Genomic DNA, 21,007 nt, shown 5'->3' with positions numbered 1-21,007 from the left:
TGGGAGGATCAACTGAGCCTGGGAGGTCTCCTCAGGAGGCTGAGGCTGCAGTGAGCCTTGATTATACCACTGCACTTCAGCCTGGGTGACAGAGTGAGACCCTGTCTCAAAACAACAACAACAACAACAACAACAACAAAACCCCCCAAAATAGCACTCTAAGCTCGATGCCTATAAAATCATTTGTGGATAGAGAAACAATTTCTTCATGATTGTTCCATTTCTTCAATGAAAAATGCTGGTCTTTGGGTGCTGTGGCTTATACCTGTAATCCCAGCACTTTGGGAGGGCGAGGCAGGTGGATCACTTGAGGTCAGAAGTTTGAGACTAGCCTGGACAACATGGTGAAACTTCGTCTCTACTAAAAATACAAAAATTAGGTGGTCTTGGTGGCAGGCACCTCTAATTCTAGCTACTTGGGAGGCTGAGGCAGGAGAATCACTTGAACCTGGGAGGTTGAGGTTTCTGTGAGCCAAGACCATGCCATTGCATTCCAGCTTGGACAACAAGAGAAAAACTCTGTCTCAAAAAAAAAAAAAAAAAAAAAGAAAGAAAGAAAGAAAGAAAGAAAAGAAAAATGCTGCCCTTAAAGTTTAGGCCTGAAGGACTTTGTGATCATTTGAGCTGGAGAGTTTGCTGTTTGGATGAGCCATTTGGATAAGTGAAGATGCTGATGTCCGCTGGTCAAAAACATGGTTTCAGGAACCATGAGTATGTCATTTATGGGTGAAAGTAACAACAGACACCCACACAATCATCACTAGGGGAGTAGAGCAACACTAATTACATTTCAATTTGCCCACCCTTGGTCAGGTTAGGCATAGATTAAAGGGTAATATTTTAGATTTTTTTTTTTGTACTCAGATGCCCAAACTAACATTTTCTGGGGCGAGGCGAACACCCTCTACATCAGTGATTCTCAAACTTCTGTGTGCATCAGAATCACCTGGGGAGCTAATTAGGCACAAAAAAGCCAAGGCATTTGTCACTAGGTAAGACGGTCGGCTAGAACTTTTTTTCTTTCTGAACTAAATTTCCCAGTGATTCTGATACTACCACCAAGTTTGAGAACAATGGCTCTTAACACAGGATGCATAGTAGAATCACTTGAGGAGTTAAAAAAACAAAGCTACCAGAGGTTTCACCTTAGACCAGTTTATTGGAATCTCTAGGGGTGGGGCACAGACACTGGTATTTTTTTTTAACAGATCCCCAGGTGACTTGTAATAGGCAGCAGGGTTGAGAACCACTGTGTCCCGCTGGGTTGTACTTTAGAATTACCTGGACAGTTTTAAAAGAATGCTGAATCTTGGGCCCCCACCTGGAGATTACTATTAAACTGGTCTAGAATGTTATGGACATCAAGACTTTAAAAAGCTCCCAGAGTGGCCAGGCGAGGTGGTTCATGCCTGTAATTCTAGCACTTTGGGAGCCTGAGGGGGATGGATCAGTTGAACCCAGGAGTTTGAGACCAGCCTGGGCAACGTGGCAAATCCCCATCTCCACAAAAAAATACAAAAATTAGCTGGGTGTGGTGGTGAGTTCCTATAGCTGAGATGCGAGAATCACCTGAGCCTGGAAGGTAGAGATTGCAATGAGCTGAGATCACGCCACTGCACTCCAGCCTGGGCCACAGATTAAGAACCTGTCTCAAAAAGAAAGCTCTCGGAGGGATTCTAATGTGCAGCCAAGTCTGAGCAGGACAACTGTTAGGTCCTCTTCCAAAGAGAGGGATCAAATTTCTGGTCGCCTGGCTACCATTTTGGAAACTGAAGTTGTTCTAGAAGCAGTTGTCTGAATCCCTAGGAGTTTTGAGGGAGGTTTTTGCTAAACTGACAAAATTTGGTGAGATTTTATTAATTTGGTCTCAGCTTACTAAAATGGAGAAGAAAGAATGCTTAATACATGTTTCATGGAAATTCAGTGTGAATGTTAGTATGATAAAGACAAAGAACTCAGTCAAGGTTAAAAAAAAAAAAAAGAAACATAATCACCACTGAAGTCATTTAGCCCACAGTTTCCCAGTCTTTGGGAACTGATGGTCCAAATACTCAACAGTCTGCTGTGATGACCCTGGGCAAGACACTTCACCACACTGGCTTTAGCCTGCTAATGTGTGAACTATGGCTCAGAGAAAATGACTCAGTTCAGTTACAGCACCAAGACGAGAAAGGATGTGCACTCTGCAGGCTTAGGGAATTGGCGCTCCACTCTAGTTTCCTTTTTACAACACAGCCAAATTCCACAGCGAGAATGTCATCATAGCCAAGACTTGAAAGAAAAGCAAAGACGGATAAAACAAGAGCCTGGGACTTTTCAACTTTTCAGATGGCAATGGTGGCAGGTGGTGGTGCCATATAAAAATAACTCTTGGCTCACTGCAAACAAAATAATACAATATAGTCATTATAAACCAAATTCTTGTTGGGAAATTTTTTTTGAAGGGATTTGCACCTGTATATGTGCAACTGCTGTGGACTTTAGTGGCATTTAGGAGAATAGAGAGGAAGATACATCCTCGCGTAACAGAAGCTTGTTATGTTACAGTTGTTATTTGTGACTGTTAGGAAGAAAATCAGGTAGAGATGTGCTGGGCAGCTCTTGGTTACAGCAGGGCTTGCAAGAGCCTGGGATGAATTTATAAAACTGGTGATGGTGGGGGTAATGGGGTGATGATGTTGGGGCAATGACTGTAGTGGAGGTTGGTGTGATGATGACTGTGGTGGTGGAATGGGGTTTATGTTCCTCGGGGTTGGGGTAGGAGAAGAAACCAACATTGCAAAGGGCGCCTGCTAGGAAGAATACAGGAGTTGCTGAGGAAGAATTTTTTTTTTTCACTCTTCTGCTCCCATCTTCTACTCTTTATAAAGTCTTGTCCTTTTGACATTTCAACTTCCTGTTTACCTAACTGCAGCTCAAATTTGGAAACTGCAGTTATTCTAGAAGTAATTGTCCAGAGTTGCTGGGAGATTTGAGGGAAGGTTTTCACTAACCTGACTGGATTTGGTGAGATTTTATGAATCTGGTCTCTTTCAGAAAGCTCCCTACTTTTCTGTAGTAAGTTTCTCTTCCAAGAGAAGTTCAGGAAGTTAAAAGGAGGGATGGGAGGAGGACAGAGACAGTCAGAGCACAGGAAGACCAGTCCTTCTTCCGGTAGACTATAGGGCATCTTTTGCTTAGTTTTACCGCATGAAGAGTTACCATTCCTTCTGTTTTCTGAGGAAAAAAGGTGCATTTACTCTTGTTTTAAAGAAAAAGGTGATGCATTAGCTGCACAGAAGTTCTTTCTGGTGGTCTCTTGATTTGCTGCTTATTATGGTAGAAACCGGAGAAACTATGGACTGAGATGCTGGCCTCCTCTCTTCCCTAGTCTGGATGGATGCCGTGGAATGATTTTCATCCTCTTCTACCAATTTGTGTGGGACAGGAGAAAAAAGTAAGATGACAAATACTTATGGTTTTCCCTTCCTTTGCTTTCCGAGGTGAGTGGGGTCCCAAGGAAGATCTGTTTATTTTGCTGAGTGGGGTTTTAAAAGGAGATACATATCGAGGAAGTGAAGAGAAGGAGCTCACAATCTTGAAGGTGGGGGTAGTAGTGGGGAGAAGAGGGAGGGGAGAGAAGGGGCCAGACTCCTGACTGCAGTGGGGAGGGAAGGCAGTGTGTGAAGCAGAAACATCAGGGCCTTAGCCTCTGGGGAGAGAGGGAGAAGAGGATGTGAGGTTTCAGCAGTTCCTGTGAGGCATGGATCTGCGGGAGAGAAGTCTTAGCATGAATTTAAAGACTTTCTGTGTGATGTGTGTAATAGTCTCCCTTCTGCCCTCAAGGTATTTGGGGGAAGACCGATGCTTCCTTTCTAGCCTACTTGCAGTGAGATTTTTATTCCTTTTAGAAGTAACAGCATGCAGAGGGAGGAGCAAAAAGGTCCCCATCACATTGTGTGGTTAAATACCCAGGAAATAAAACCAAAGCTTAGCCAACAGTAGAACTAGCTATCTGGGCTATTTTTCTCTCTGCCAAACTATTCACGGCAACGTTTTTGTAATGCGCATAGACGGCTGTGTGGAATCCAAGGCCATATTTTATTTTTGGTCACATCTGGGGAAACAGGAATTCAGGAGAAAGTGCAATGAGCCTCCAGATTTCCCTTCAGAATGGCTATGTCAGGAGTATGTCCATCTATCTAAAGCCTCCCAGCTCTACAGCACTGTGGGAAGGGGAGTGAGCGTCAGGTTGGCACTCTTCACGGCTGCTCTCTTTTGGCTTCTGTTATTCATTCATTTGCAGCTGTAACCAGTCCGAAGGACCGGGGATTGGCTGTCCTGACTTTGGGAGAAGGGACAGAAGGACCTCCACCAATCAGGTCTGCCCTTCCCTTCCCTCAGTGGCTCACCACTTGGTGTGAGTGGTTGATGCACAAAGCTTAGTATGTGAGAGTGTTGTCAAAAGGTAAGTGTGTGAGAGAAAAATCTTCAAGCTTAAGCAAGTCGTTCCTGCATTAAATTAAAATAAAACTACATGTTGAAATAAAAGTGCTAACACATTCCCAAGATCCCATTGAGGTCTGTACCTCAGTACTTATCAGCAGACATTTCTAAGCTTGACAACAAAGAAATAAATCATAAAATGACACCTCAGTAGAACTCACTATACATAAACTAAAAGCTTTTCTATGTCCCAAAATGCTGTGGAACCATATTTACAATTTATTTGTAAATGGTTTGAACTAAAAATTAGAAAGTGATAGAAAGAGAAAGGGATTGAGGATCCAAGATGGTGGATTAGACACAACTCCAGTGCACAACACCCAGAGAGAGAGACGCAGAAACTCAGAGATCTCCTAGCTCCAACCAAGGTACCAGGTGCATTTCAACGGGTCTGGTCCGAGGGTGAGCAAAGCCCACTCAGGGCAGACCGAGGCGGGGAAGGGTGCTGCTTCACCCAGAAATGCATCTGACCAGCGAGTCAGAGGCTCTACCTCTGGCGCTCCGGTCCAGATACAGTGCTTCCCCCAAAGCCTCAGCAATACACAGAACAGGGGATCTTTGCCAGTCAAGCACTGGGAATTACAAGTGCGGAGTTGAATAAGAGTCTGCAGACTGAGCTATCACCCCCTCCCCCTGCCCGGAGAGAGAGGGAGCTGTAAGCGGGAGCAGCTGGGTGGCCCCTACCCCATGACCAGAGAGAGAGAAAGCTGAAAGGGGGAGACTGCCAGGTGCAGCTGGGCGGGTCCCTACCCCATGACCAGAGAGAGAGAAAGCTGAAAGGGGGAGACTGCCAGGTGCAGCTGGGCGGGTCCCTACCCTCCCCCACAAACCCCAGAGGGCTGAAGCTCTGACTGTAGTGGGTTGTGTAGCCAGTGCCACAGTCTGAGATGAACCCTGAATGATCCAGCGCAGTGGAGGAAGGGCACAACCAACCATTAGAGGGGTGGGACTGGGCTACATGTTTTAACAAAAAACACAGGAAGCCTACGTAGCAATGGGCCGGCATTCTTGACAACCCAGCAGCGCCTACAGGTCAGCGGAAGAGGCGGGCCTAATCTCCCAATATAAACAAAAAAGACACAGGAAGCTTCCCCAGTAACCCGTAGGAGTCTCTAGAAACCCAGTAGCGCCCCGACAGGCAGACAAGCGACCTCATCAAGCAGCTCTCTGACACCACAGCCAGGTAAATCCACAAAGATGGGAAAAAACAGCACAAAAAAGGTGAAACCATCAAAGACCAGAACACTTCTTCTCCGTCAAGGGATCACAACTCCTCAACAACACAGGATCACAACTTGACAGAGGAGGAGAGCGAAGAATTGACGGAAACAGGATTCAGAAGGTGGATGATAACAAACTTTTCAGAGCTAAAGGAACACGTTCTAACTCAATGCAAAGAAACCAAAAACCATGAAAAAAGGTTAGACGAAATGCTAACTAGAATAACCAGCTTAGAGAAGAACATAAATGACTTGATGGAGTTGAAGAACACAGCACGAGAACTACGTGAAGCAAACACAAGTTTTAATATCTGAATCAATCAAGCAGAAGAAAGGATATCAGATATTGAAGATCAACTCAATGAAATAAAAACAGAAGGCAAGACAAGAGAAAAAAGAGTGAAAAGAAATGAACAAAGCCTCCAAGAAATATGGGATTATGTGAAAAAACCTAATCTACGTTTGATCGGTGTACCTGAACATGACGGGGAGAATGAATCCAAGCTGGAAAACACACTCCAGGATATTATCCAGGAGAACTTCCCAAGCCTAGAAAGGCAGTCCAAATTTCAAATTCAAGAAATACAGAGAACTCCATAAAGATATTCCTCAAGAAGAGCAACCCCAAGGCACATAATCGTCAGATTCACCAGGGTCAAAATGAAGGAAAAAATGCTAAGGGCAGCCAGAGAGAAAGGTCAGGTCACCCACAGAGGGAAGCCAATCAGACTCACAGCAGATCTCTCGGCAGAAACTCTACAAGCCAGAAGAGAGTGGGGTCCAATATTCAACATCCTTAAAGAAAAGAACTTTAAACCCAGAATCTCATATCCAGCCAAACTAAGCTTCATGAGTGAAGGAGAAATAAAATCCTTTACGGACAAGCAATTATTGAGAGATTTTGTCACCACCAGACCTGCCCTACAAGATCTCCTGAAAGAAACACTAAGCATGGAAAGGAACAAGTACCAGTCACTGCAAAAGCAAACCAGTTGGCGAAGACCAAAAATGCAATGAAGAAAATGAGTCAACTAATGGGAAAGAAAACCATCCAGTAACAAAACAGCAGGTTCAAATTAACATATAACAATATTAACATTGAATGTAAATGACCTAAACGCCCCAATCAAAAGACACAGACTGGAAAACTGGATAAAAAGTCAGAACTCATAGGTGTGTTGTAGTCAAGAAACCCATCTCATATACAAAGACACATATAGATTCAAAATAAAGGGATGGAAGAAGATTTACCAAGCAAATGGTGAACAAAGAAAAAGCAGGGGTTGTAATCCTAGTCTCTGATAAAATGGATTTCAAACCAACAAAGATCAAAAGAGACAAAGAAGGACATTACATAATGTAAAAGGATCAATCCAACAGGAAGAGCTAACTATCCTAAATATATACACCCCCAACACAGGAGCACCCAGATACATAAAGCAAGTTCTTAATGACCTAAAACGAGATTTAGACTCCCATGCAATAATAGTGGGAGACTTCAATACCCCACTATCAATATGAGACAGATCAACGAGACAGAAAATTAACAAGGATATCCAGGACTTGAATGCAGAGTTGGACCAAGCGGATCTAATAGACATAAAGAGAACGCTCCACCCCAAATCCACAGAATATACATTTTTCTCAGCACCACATTGCACTTACTCTAAAATTGACCACATCATTGGAGGCAAATCACTCCTCAGCAAATGGAAAAGAACAGAAATCATAACAAACAGTCTATCAGACCACAGCACAATCAGACTAGAACTCAGGATCAAGAAACACACTCAAACTCGCACAATCACTTGGAAACTGAACAACTTGCTTCTGAATGTTGATTGGATAAACAATGAAATGAAGGCAGAAATAAAGATGTTCTTTGAAACCAAACAGAATGAAGACACAACTTACTAGAATCTCTGAGACGCCTTTAAAGCAGTATCAAGAGGGAAATTTATAGCAATAAATGCCCACCAGAGAAGAGAAGAAAGATCTAAAATCAACACCCTATCATCATAATTGAAAGAACTAGAGGAAGAAGATCAAAAAAAACTCAAAAGCTAGCAGAAGACAAGTGATAACTAAGATCAGAGCAGAACTGAAGGAGATAGAGACACAAAAAACCCTTCAAAAAATCAATAAATCCCAGGAGCTGGTTTTTTGAAAAGATCAACAAAATAGACAGACCACTAGCCAGATTAATAAAAAAGAAAAGGGAGAAGAATCAAATAGATGCAATAAAAAATGATAAAGGGGATATCACCACTGATCCCACAGAAATACAAACTACCATCAGAGATTACTACAAACAGCTCTACTCACATAAACCAGTAAACCAGGAAGAAATGGATAAATTCCTAGACACTTGTACTCTACCAAGACTAAACCAGGAGGAAGCTGAAACCCTGAATAGACCAATAACAAGGACTGAAGTAGAGGCAGCAATCAATAGCCTATCAACCAAAAAAAGTCCAGGACCAGAGGGATTCACAGCCGAATTCTATCAGATGTACAAAGAGGAGCTGGTACTGTTCCTTCTGAAACTATTCCAAACAATACAAAAACAGGGAATCCTCCCTAACTCATTTTATGAGACCAACATCATCCTGATACTAAAACCAGGCAGAGACTCAACTAAAAAAGAAAACTTCAGGCCAATATCCATGATGAACATCGATGCAAAAATCTTCAATAAAATACTGGCAAACAGATTGCAACAGCACATCAAGAAGCTTATCCATTACGACCAAGTAGGCTTCCTCCTGGGGATGCAAGGCTGGTTCAACATACGCAAATCCATAAATGTAATCCATCACATAAATAGAACCAAAGACAAAAACCACATGATCATCTCAATATATGCAGAGAAGGCCTTCAATAAAATTCAACAGCCCTTCATTCTAAAAACTCTCAATAAACTAGGTATTGATGGAACGTATCATAAAATGATAAAAGCTATATATGACAAACCTACAGCCAGTATCATACTGAACGGGCAAAAGCTGGAAGAATTCCCTTTGAAATCAGGCACTAGACAAGGATGCCCTCTCTCACCACTCCTATTCAACGTAGTATTGGAAATTCTAGCCAGAGCAATCAGGCAAGGAAAAGAAATAAAAGGTATTTGATTAGGAAAGGAGGAAGTCAAATTGTCTCTATTTGCAAATGACATGATTGTATATCTAGAAGACCCCATCGTCTCGGCCCAAAATCTTCTCAAACTGATAAGCAACTTCAGCAAGGTCTCAGATACAAAATCAATGTACAAAAATCACTAGCATTCCTATATACCAATAACGGACAAACAGAGAGCCAAATCAAGAGTGAACACCCATTCACAATTGCTACAAAGAGAATAAAATACCTAGGAATACAACTAACAAGGAACGTAAAGGACCTCTTCAAGGAGAACTAGAAACCACTGCTCAACGAAATAAGAGAGGACACAAACAGATGGAGAAACATTCCATGCTCATGGTTAGGAAGAATCAATATTGTGAAAATGGCCATACTGCCCAAAGTAATCTATAGATTCAATGCTATCCCCATCAAGCTACCAATGACCTTCTTCACAGAACTGGAAAAAACCACTTTAAACTTCACATGGAATCACAAGAGACCCTGCATAGCCAAGACAATCCTAAGCAAAAAGAACGAAGCTGGAGGCATCACACTGCCAGACTTCAAACTATACTACAAGGCTACAGTAATCAAAAAAGCATGGTACTGGTACCAAAACAGAGACATAGACCAATGGGGCAGAACAGAGATCCCAGAAGAAACACCACATATCTACAACCATCTGATCTCTGACGAACTCAGCAAAAACAAGCAATGGGGAAAGGACTCCATGTTTAATAAATGGTGTTGGAAAAACTGGCTAGCGATGTGCAGAAAGCAGAAACTGGACCCCTACCTGTCACCTTACACTAAAATTAACTCCAGATAATCAGAGATTTAAACATAAAACCTAACACCATAAAAACACTAGAAGAAAACGTAGGCAAAACCATCCAGGATGTAGGCATAGGCAAAGACTTCATGACTAAAACATCAAAAGCAATGGCAATAAAAGCCAGGATAGACAAATGGGATCTAATTAAACTCCAGAGCTTCTGTTCAGCAAAAGAAACCATGATTAGAGTGAATCGGCAACCAACAAAATGGGAAAAAATTTTTGCAATCTACCCATCTGACAAAAGGCTAATATCCAGAATCTACAAAGAACTAAAACAGATATACAAGAAAAAAACAAACAAACCCATTCAAAAGTGAGTGAAGGATATGAACAGACACTTTTCAAAAGAGGACATATATGAGGCCAAAAAAATATGAAAAAATGCTCATCATCACTGGTCATTAGAGAAATGCAAATCAAAACCACACTGAGATATCATCTCACGCCAGTTAGAATGGCAATCATTAAAAAATCGGGAGACAACAGATGCTGGAGAGGATGTGGAGAAATAGGAACACCCTTACACAGTTGGTGGGAGTGTAAATTAGTCCAACCATTGTGGAAGATTGTGGCAATTTCTCAAGAATCTAGAAATAGAAATTCCATTTGACCCAGCAATCCCACTATTGGGTATATACCCAAAGAACTATAAATCATTCTACTATAAAGACACATGCACACGTATGTTCATTGCAGCCCTGTGTAAAATAGCAAAGACCTGGAATCAACCCAAATGCCCATTAATGATAGACTGGACAAAGAAAATGTGGTACATATACACCATGGAATACTATGCAGCCATAAAAAATGATGAGTTCGTGTCCTTTGTAGGGACTTGGATGAACCTAGAAACCATCATTCTCAGCAAAATGACCCAAGAACAGAAAACCAAGCCCTGTATGTTCTCACTCATAGGTGGGTGTTGAACAACGAGAACATGTGGACTCAGGGAGAGGAGCATCACACAGAGGGGACAGTTGTGGAGGGTAGGGGAGAGACAATGGGGGGTGGAGAGGGGTAACATGGAGAAAAATGCCAGATATAGTATGCACCTAAAGTAAAATAAATAAATTAAAGAAAAAAAAAGAGAGAGAAAGAAGATCAAAGCAAATGTAATAAAATGTTAACATTGTAAGACTTTGGGTAAAGGATGGCTTGGAATTCCTTATATTAATTTTGCAACTTTTCTGTAAGTATAAAATTATTTCAAAAGAAGAAAAATTTATAAAGGTTAAATATTGCCATAAACGAAAAGAAGAGATATGTATTAAATTGAAAAATAATCTATATTGTTTATTGTAGAAAATGAATTAATTCTCTAATATCTAAATCATAAAAAAAGACAAATACCACAATAGAAAAGTTAAACAAACAGGTTAAGTTACAAAAGGTGAAGTCTGAGTCACCAATCAGTGTGTGTGTGTATATGTGTGTATGTGTGTGGTGGTAGGGGGTATACAGTCAAATCTATAATAAATAAAAAAATATAAAGTTTTGAAAGGCTTGATACAATTTTGCCTAATAAATTACCTCCTCAAAAACAAAAAAATAGGCTAACTTAAAGGTGTTCAGTCCCTTCGACCCATCATTTCCTTTAACATAGTAGAGCTTATCCTGAGGAAATTATCAGAAAGATGCCAAATTATGTAGAAGGCAGTTCATTATATATTCATCATGTCAATATATATGTAATAAATATGTATTCATCATGTATTATTTATAAGAATATTATGTTAATAGCCTGACAATCAGAGACTATATCAACATATGATGAATTACTAAGTAGCCATGAACAAAATCCCTTTGAGGAAGCATATTTGACAACAGGAAAAGTTAACAATATGTACATTGTTAACATTAGTTATTTTTGAGTGATATCATTATTTTGTCGTCAGTAACATTCTGACACCATGAAAAGCTATTCTGCATAGGTTGTAGGACATATGCACCACTGTGATTCTATTTCTGAAGGAAGAAATGGCCATTAAGAAGCAGTTGAAAAACCTAAGGTACACCTGAAGGTCCACCTTTGAAAAATGACATGGGCTTCACAATAAAATGCCGAGTTTTCCCAACTTTAATGTTTTGTTTGACTCTGAAAAACTTGTTCAGTAGGATAGTCTCAAAAGACAAAATGAATTGCTTTAGTGTTCACTTTTTCTTTATACCCAACCATCAACATGTATATGCCTTACTTTATGAAAATGTGATTTATAAATATTCAAATTTTAGAAGTGGAAGGGGAACTGGGGTTGAAGATGAATTGGTTTCACTTTCTCACTTAATAGATAAAGAATTCAAGATCTCGGGAGATTAAGTGACTTGCTTAGTTAACTTAGCAAAAGAAGCCTCTAACTTTCGTATTTAACATTTAGCATATTCACATCTTAGCACGAAATCCCCTATGCTGTTGATCATGGTTTTATCCAAAATAGAGCTCAAATATCCATAACACATAAACACGTTCTAAAGTAATGAGAAAAAGACAAAAACTACAGTCGGCAAATGGACACTAAATATAAACAAGTTACAGATGCAGAATTGCAAGTGGCGAATAAACACATAAACAATGCTCAACCTCAGGAGTTGTAAGGGAAATTAAAAAAAAAACCTATGTTGTTCTCAATTTTGCTTAACAAATGAGCCCCTCCCAAAGCAAGTTGACAAGAAATAGTACAAAGATCACATGGAGAAAAATATTGGGGTAACATCTGAAAGCTCCTATCTATCTTGGCAAGCACCCCTTCCCTGCTACTGAGGGATACTCAATAATAATGCCTTGACAAAGAAAATATCTTCCCACAGTAGAGAAGTTAAACAAGCAAGCAAGTCACAAAGAAGTCTGAGTTAAATCGCTGAACAGGGAATATATTATTCACACTAAAGGAGTCATAATAGAGTGACTTTAAATTACTGAAGGCCCAGTTTCAACAAAAACATAAAATACTTTGCCAGCTTTATGCCATATCCTACTTTCATATAGCCAAGTTCAGCGCAAACATAACAGGTCCTTGTTTCTGCTTCTTCCAGCACAGTTTGAATTCCTGGTTTCCTGTTCAGTCAAGGCCAAAAGCTTCTAACTTTGATATTTAACATTTTAGGTACTCATACCTTAGAACAAATTTCCCTACACTGTGGATGATGGTTTTATTCAAAATAGAGCTCATTATATTATCGTCAATGTCAGTAGAATTTCCCTCAGATTTTCTAGGAAGTGATGCTTAGTTCTAGACTAATAAAATATTGTAGTAAGGTACTTTCTTCTTTAAGAATTGTATTTCTTTTCTTGTTTCTGCCGAGGTTGGAAGGAATCATATTTTTCAGTGAATAATTTCATACAGTCCTAATTTCAAATTAGGTGGCGTAAAGCAGTGAGAAAATTTTGGCAAAACCTGACTCTACTGTAGCTGATATTAAGTAACCTCAAAAAATAAACAATTATTCATTCGAGTTAGTGCAAAGCACATAAATTTAATATACATTGTGGTTGAAAGAGCCTACAAAAACATGCCTTCTTTATCTGAAAATGCTGGCCCGTTCTGTTTTGGGAAAACATTAAATATTAACTACTGATCATTTAAAAAATGGTTTTCTTTTCATAAGGGTTTAATTGATTTCCTGTATTGAATAGCAGTAATATTACCTATTATGCTTTTCAAAGGAAAAAATAGGTATATTTGGCCCTTATGTTCCTAGAGCAAGCACTTAGTTCTGACAGCCTACAACTTCATTACGGCCTTCTTTTGGGTTTCTGAAAACACTACCCTGAGCCCACTGCAATAGAAAGAAGGAAAAGAACATTGTTTTATCTCATACACAAACAAGGGCATATAAAGTAATGATTTTCTCATCTGAGCCCCTAACATATACTGTACCTATATGTGTATAGAGTAGATTTCTTTTGAAAACAGAACTACAATAGTTTCTTCACTATGAAGCAAATGCCAGAAGTGAAAACTCCCTCTACCACTAGGAGGCAGCTGGGGTTCTGGCTCAGTCTGTGAGGAAAGCATCCCAGCTTCCGCAAGATGGGCATCAAAGCTGGCTTACCCTAGAACTGTCTAGCATTGGGCCTAGATTCTGAGCTCAACCCTCAAGCTGACTTAGATGTAGGGGTTCTGCTCAGTAATGAGATGGTTTGTAGCTAGAAGGGAACTGCCTGGACCACCGTGGATTCTAGAACAAGGGTCCACAAACTATGGGCCAAAGCTGATCTGCTGCCTGTTTTATAAACAAATTTCTACTAAAGCACCGAGAAGTCTATTTATTTACATATAGTCTATGCCTTTTTGCGCTACAATGGCAGAATTGAGTAATTGTGACACTGTATGGGTTGCAAAGCCAGAAATATTTATTCACTGGCCCTTTACGACAACAACAAAAATGATCAGCCCCTGATCCAGAGGGGCTGGAATGAATGGTCACTCTACCTAGATGAACTGTGCCCTACCTAGAACTAATCCCCACAGCAAGCAAAGACCATTTAATTACCTACTTTTAAACCACCTTTTGCCATTTCGTATGTCTTAGGGTATGTTCTTTGAGTCTAGGTCTTTGGACACTTTTTCAGGTGAGCAAATTATCATGGAGTAGAGAGTCATCCTCATAGCACCTGCTCTCACACTGTCCTTTATCAGAAAGGAACACTGTCCCTCCATTTTGCAGGGCGGCTACCTGCGACATGGTACCTGTGCGCTCACACCTGCGTGTGCCTGCAAAGACTTATGCCATCGCTCCTTCTGACTGGATTCCCATGCATCCCAGCAGAAACATTGAGGCTGTAGCTAAGGTTGAACGCGTTTGTTTGTGATATAGAAGGAGTGCAATTTTAGTGGCAGAGAATTTGACCTAGTTAGCAGTGGATAGATGTGGGAGTGGGTGTGCTTTGGTGCCCGTTAATGTGAAACAAGAAATATGCGATTCCAATGCCCTCTCCTCCTACAGGTGTGAATCATTGTGGTTTGCCCAGGCACTCCATATTTTTGCTATATCAGGGACTCCAGTATGGGTGGGTAGAGAGGCTGGGCAATGATGTTGAGAGAGAGAAAGTTTATGGTCATTGGGAGGCTTCCAAACTTTCAGAAGGCTGAGCGGCAACTTCCAGTTGCTTCAGTTTCTCAGGTCTGCTGGAGAATAAGTTCTTGGAGCAATTGTCCTGCATGTTTAGGTCATCATAAAGTGGGGAGGTGACATGAATAGATAATCAAAGGTCAGGCTGCATCCTCGACACACAGAGGTCTATGGGGACCTGCCCTGCTGCCATGGTAACACAAAGGACAGTGGTGGGCTTGCTGCTAGGCTGGAAGGTATATAGCCGAGGTCGTATACTGACAGCTCCTGGGTTGATTCCAGTCAGCAGACATATTTCAACTGAGTCCTAAGTCTATAAGATTTTATGTGTTAATTGCTAACATCTAAAAAATTTGGATATTTCATCTGTAATCTGAATTTCCAACTTCTCTTGAAAATTTGAAATCTCTGGACACATGGAGCTTCATCCCCTTTTGTCAGTGATTGCTTAGAGTGGGGGGATGGCTTCCCTTTAGAGAGAACCAGAGTTATCCAGCTCTGTTTACTTATTTTTCCTTTTACCCAACCTTTGCCATCACTAGTGTTATTGGTTTGTTCTCTGGCACCTTTCAGTATACAACCATCACCCTATAAATTGCACAAAGAATTTGCACTATTCCAACCTTATATTTCTCCGGGAGTCATTGTGTCTCTCCTTTGACCCTTGCTAAGAGTTTTATAACTCACTTGTCCCTTACATGACCTAATCATATTCCATTCTGACTCTACTGCTGAACAGAATAAACAGACAACTTTTGGAAAGATACATGGACTCTGTGGTCACAGAGTATGCAGAGCCACTTGTTATATTAATCAGAATGACTGTAAGGAATAAACATACACTGGGTGCAATGACTCACTCCTGTAAATCCAAGCACTTTGGGAGGCTGATGTGGGAGGATCACTTGAGCCCCCTGGGAGGTTGAGGCTGTAGTGCACCACTGCACTCCAGCCTGGGTGATAGAGCAAGACCCTGTCTCAAAAAAAAAAAAAAAAAAAAAAAAAGAGAGAGAGAAAATAGTAAACATAGTATGTGATGGCTAAAGGATGGCTAAAAATGAATTTTTTTATTGTGAATAGTTGTTTCCTCTCCATCACCTTTCTGATGAGGATGCATCTTATAAATATCAGAAGAACATGGAAGTATATTTGTAAGGATGTATTCATAGGATTTAATGACAGTTATTGGGTTGGAAATAATGGTTGCTAAAACTTGCAGGTTATTCTTTAAGAACCCATAATTTCACTTTAGATGGAACAAAAATGGAGACGCACAAGGAAAATGTAAAAAAAAAAAAGGTACCTGTCATACTGTTGGGAGTCATAGGTTAGTCATCATCTGGATCCCCCTTTTCACTGACATCTCCTGCAAAGAAAAAATACAACAAAATCACAGATTACAATCTGCATTTTCCAAAATGGTTTTGTTCCAAACAATATCATACGCATTAACTACCTTGAAGCAAGATTTGTTACTCTCAACTCAGAACTGGGGACATTGAAGCATAGGTGGGCTAAGGGATATGTGGAAATTTAGAAGACCTCTTAATTTTCATCTCAAGGTTCCTTCTATAAACATGTTTTAAATACAAATTTTTTTTCAAGGTCACATTTTTCCATCTCAGCTTTTTAAGAAAGCTACCACCCCACTGATTTGCTGTTTTTCCCAGGAGTGGCTAAGATGTATTAGCATCTTTAATCTAGATCTTGCTTCTCAAGGTGTAGTCTGTGGGCCAGCAGTCTCAGCACTGCCTGACAGCTTGTGAGAAATAGAAAATTTGGGTACCCCCTCATTCAGAGTCTGCATTTGGGCAAGATCCCCAGGTGGTTCATGTGCACTTTAAAGTCATAGGCACACTGCCCTAGAGAACTGAATCCATATTCTCATCTGCCCATTTGTGATTTGTCCTCATCAGAACTGAACTCCCTCCCTCACCACTACCTTAATGAGATCCAAGAGAAACAGAGAGACTCGGCCCTCAGGCAGGGAATGGAGGCCCAGTGCACATCAGTGACCAGAGGTGCACTGACCCAGGGAAGAATGCCGAGGAAGGCTGTGCACAGACGGATGACACAGATGCTGGCAGGTGATGAACTTGGGTCAGAGCCCTTCAGCATATTGCTGGGGACAGATTAGGATTAGATTTCCTTTTCTGGAGTGTGTTCTGCAGCCAGTGGTACAAGGTGGTAGCATGCTGGCTTAGAAATAGCACTGAAGCCTGAGGCATGGGCTCGAGGTCCAACGTTATAATGTACTACTAGCTGTGGGATCAGGAGAAGTAATTTCAAAGCACTGGAAACATAATTTCTTCCGTGTAAGATGAGGAAACTAATACTTGTCCTACTTATTTCACAAGGTCGGTGTTTCTGAGGTTTGAAGATTGTGCGAGTGGAAGTGCTGGGTAATCTATAGTGAACTGTGCACGTGAAAGGCAGGAACAATCTTGTTAAATCACTGGTTGGAGAAGAAGGAGGAGACAGAGGAAGGGTGTGGATTACGTTTATAACATAGATTTATATATGGCCATTCATTCTCTGTCTCCACATATAATGCTGCAGCAATGACTTCAAACCTTGATCATATATTTCTTTTCCCATTCTGTGAAAATTACATGTTTACATGGCTGCCTTTCCCACCACACTGTAATCTCTTTATGGCAGAGACTGTCTTTCTCATGTTTATATCTTCTACACAGAACATGTCAGATACGTAACAGATACTCAATAATATATGTTAAACGACTAAATAAAATAAGATGAATGAAGTTGAGATAGTGTAAGCTGCCAAATTGGCAGCTGATGAAGGGGATGAGTATTAACTGCTAGGAAAATGCCTTCTTGCCTCTGATTAGGTCATCAAGCGTCACCACCACAAGTCCTCTCTGTCCCATCCTCATTCACCATTCCAGCAGTGTTCTGAGTGAGAGGCGCCAGGTTCTGAGATGCCATAGGTGAGAGTACAGGTGGTACCTACAGTATTGCGGGCCCTGACTCTGTTGCTCCTCTTAGAAACTGCGCTGCCATTAACCTCCCCCTCCCAACCCACGGAAGCTGCCATGTTTTTATGTGCTACCACTCCTGAATACTCTAAAGAGGTGAAGGAACTTGGCTTGGACTGTGCCCCACCACAGTGCCCCCCCACCACTGGCCAAACTGGCTCAAGACCTGAGGTGGACTAATAAGATGATTTTTCAGGATGAAAGAAAGAGAGGGAGTGAGGGAGAGAGAGTTCCTCTCTAGGGGCAGAATTGATCAGAAGTTAAAACTCTAAAACTAAGACCATGTCTCTCAGCCCCCTGGAAAAAGTCCATCTGAAGGTGAGAGAGAGGATCCGTCTGACTCTCACAGAGAGCCTGAAGTTGAAGGAGAAAGCTGTGGTGTCTCTTGGCTCTTCCTGAGGCCCAGCTGTGTTCCCTCCTGCCCCTCCAAGGGTTTGGCTACTCAATCCTTCCTTGGATGCCCTCAGTAAAATATTACCCTTTTTACAATAAGCTGGTTTGACTCAGGTTTCTGTCATTTGCAACCAAAAGAATCCTGACTGATAATACCTGTATTAAAATACAACATGAATACAAATGTGTTGGCATAGTTTTGTCTTGAAGGTGACACTATAAAATCCCAGTTATGTCCTTATGATATCATCAGTTGAAAATACCTTCACTTTCAAGATTCCAATTGAATAGGTATATGAACTACAGAAAATTATTGTCTGTGAAGCAGAAAGTATCTAGGAACAGGGAAAATATCTGAAATCTTATTAAGACTTTTAAAATAGCATTATCATCACAAAATTTGGAACTAATTTTTCTGTTTTGTACTATTTCCTTCAACCATAGTATAATTTAGTACTTGCGTATTTTAGTGTTACTATTACAATATCATAGAAATAGTATTACTAATACTATTACTATAGCATTAATAGTATACTAGTGTTACTATAGTACTTTGGTACTATTTAGTATTTAGTACCATTTTCCTTCAATGAGCTCTAGAGTTTTCAATGTAATTCCAGTAAAGCTTCTAACAATCCCCCAGGGGAGGCAGGTGTCCCGGGGCCTCCTTTCCTGGTCTCCTATCTTACACGGTGGGTGTCGGTGAAGTGCTTTGTACTGAGGAGGGGAATCCCAAGACGGTCCTTTCCATAGCCGTGGCAGAGGCCTGGAGCTCACCAGCAAATCACGGGATCAAAGGAGAAAACAAAGTTCAAAAGAACTTAAAAGTAAAGCAAGCTGAGTCTCTTTACTTCCAGGAAGGAAACAGCACAGCGAAGGGCTTTGTAGGTCAGTGAGGAGGAAGGGTCAAAGTGTTGATGGGTTAGAAAGGGGTGGCTATGCTAATGAAGGATTGACACCTAGCACTTGTGCGTCATTCATTAAAACATAACCTGTTGCTCTCTGGTCAGGGAAGCGTTTTCAATTAGATCCAGTGAGGGTCTGTGTACCACGGTCCTTCAAAGTTGATGGTCCTTTAACTGCTTCAACAGCTCAGCACCAGGAAAAGGGAAAAATGTCATTCCATGTAGTCTTCTAGTCAAGGGCTACCCAAGTGGAGAATATTCCTTTGACACGGGTCATTCATTTGTTTGGTTATCGCGAGGCCTTAGTTGAAGCTACTCTGTTCAGGCAATGCCCTAGGTTTTGTTCAAAGACAACATTGTGGCCTGTCCACAACCAGCTTCTAAACTGACAGAGGGAGAGAATGACACCAAAAAAATGCAAAAATATATACAGGCTTCACCTTACCTGTCTCTTCAGAGTAGACTGGGGCCACGAGAGAAGGAAAGGTTGTTTCTACTTGTGCTTATTTGGGGAGGATTTTGAGTGGAGGTGACCCCAGGCCTTTAGGCCTTCTTTTAAATAGACCTCTCCCCAGGTTATGATTTAGCTCTTTGTTCTCATCCTTGTGCTCCTAAGGCCCATGGACTACTCTGCAAGGAATGAGCCTCATACAGAAAAACTGGGTGGTTCCTTTACATTACACAGGTTTTAAGCAGGGCAGTGATATGACCCAATGTGTGTTTTTAAAGCTTTATAGCAGCTGGTGGGTGGAGAGCAGACTGGTCAGGCCATGGCAGGTCCAGAAGAGAGAAAAAGCTGTTGGAACTTGAGTGGAGGTAGTGGAGATGGTGGGAGGGCTTGGTGTTCAAGTGACATTTAGAAGGTAGAAACAAGACTTGTGAGGAATGTGATATTGGCATTTAACACTGGGATAAACACTGTGGATGCAGATAGGTTAAGATGGGAGGCTCTCTGCCCTCATGGATTTTACAATCCATTTTATTAGCTGGTTGGGAAAGAACAGCTAAAAATAAAAGTCACAGATGCCATGTGCCAAGGGGTGGTGCTGAGAACCATGCAGGTGGAGTCTTCTTCTGCCAGTCCTCCCGTTCTCAGCCCAGTGCTATGTCCCTTAAATAAAGCTCATTCCACTCATTGGAAGAGTAGAAAAGCAGGCATCGCCTCTCAAACACACAAAACGTGTTAATTTTTCAAAAATACAAATGATAGGGAAGTTGTTATTGAATTATCTGAAATTGAAAAGTAAATGGAATCATTATCAACACTTAGTAAATAGGTTTTGTCCAAAGACAACACTATAGCCTGTCCACAGTGCCCAGCTACTACAGGCTACATTTCTGGGGTTAATGGGGCAGCCCTAGACCAGATACTTGGGTTGATAGATTTCTCTTCAGCCTCCAGGCTTGTTTTTAGAAACCATCTTCCACCCACAAAGGAATCTACTTCTAGTAGGTCCTCTTCTCTTTGCTCTCAACCAGAAATAGCACTCGTGTCTCCTTTTCATTCTATTCACTAGATCACATTTACATCAACTTACATCTTTTCCATTAGCTATCTGCATTTTAAGAATGCTCAAAATCTGTAGCCAAAGCTTAATATGGCATCTGTGAATAGGTTTTGCATGTATAAAGTATACGTGAACCCTCTGAAAATATATACCTGGAAAAAATAAAAGTTGATGTAAATGTGATCTAGTGAATGGAATGAAAAGGAGACACAAGAGCTATTTTTGGTTGGGAGCAAACAGGAGAGAACCTATAAGCAGTAGATTTCTTTGTGAGTGGAAGATGGGTTTCTAAAAAACAAGGCTGGAGACTGAAGAGAAATCCATCAACCCAAGGATCTGATCTAGGGCTGCCTCATTAACTCCATTAAACACCAACTGAGGCTTTAGATCATTCAAGATGAATTACGGAGCCCAGTCCTGCAAGGCTTAGGTGAAGAACCAACCTGTAACTCAGGGGCAGAAGAGC

General features: G+C 41.1%; 1 protein-coding gene across 8 annotated transcripts in view; it reads right to left on the bottom strand.

Annotated features, from left to right (window-relative positions):
- The window catches only part of THRB (thyroid hormone receptor beta), a 374,142-nt gene that overhangs the window by 96,839 nt on the left and 256,296 nt on the right, over positions 1 to 21,007 (bottom strand). For all 8 annotated transcript variants that reach the window (XM_012435513.3, XM_064378613.1, XM_012435514.3 and 5 more), the window contains exon 3: positions 16,040 to 16,102. In XM_012435513.3, coding sequence (XP_012290936.1) covers positions 16,040 to 16,061 — 22 coding nt within the window. In that variant the 5' untranslated portion in view covers positions 16,062 to 16,102. The remainder of the gene's footprint in view (positions 1 to 16,039; positions 16,103 to 21,007) is intronic.

Source organism: Aotus nancymaae, unplaced genomic scaffold (genome assembly GCF_030222135.1).
Source record: "Aotus nancymaae isolate 86718 unplaced genomic scaffold, 86718_ANA_hifiasm-v0.15.2.pri h1tg000019l, whole genome shotgun sequence".
NCBI lineage: Eukaryota > Metazoa > Chordata > Mammalia > Primates > Aotidae > Aotus > Aotus nancymaae.
Note: the sequence above shows the minus strand (reverse complement) of the source record. Positions and strands in the feature narration are given on the sequence as shown.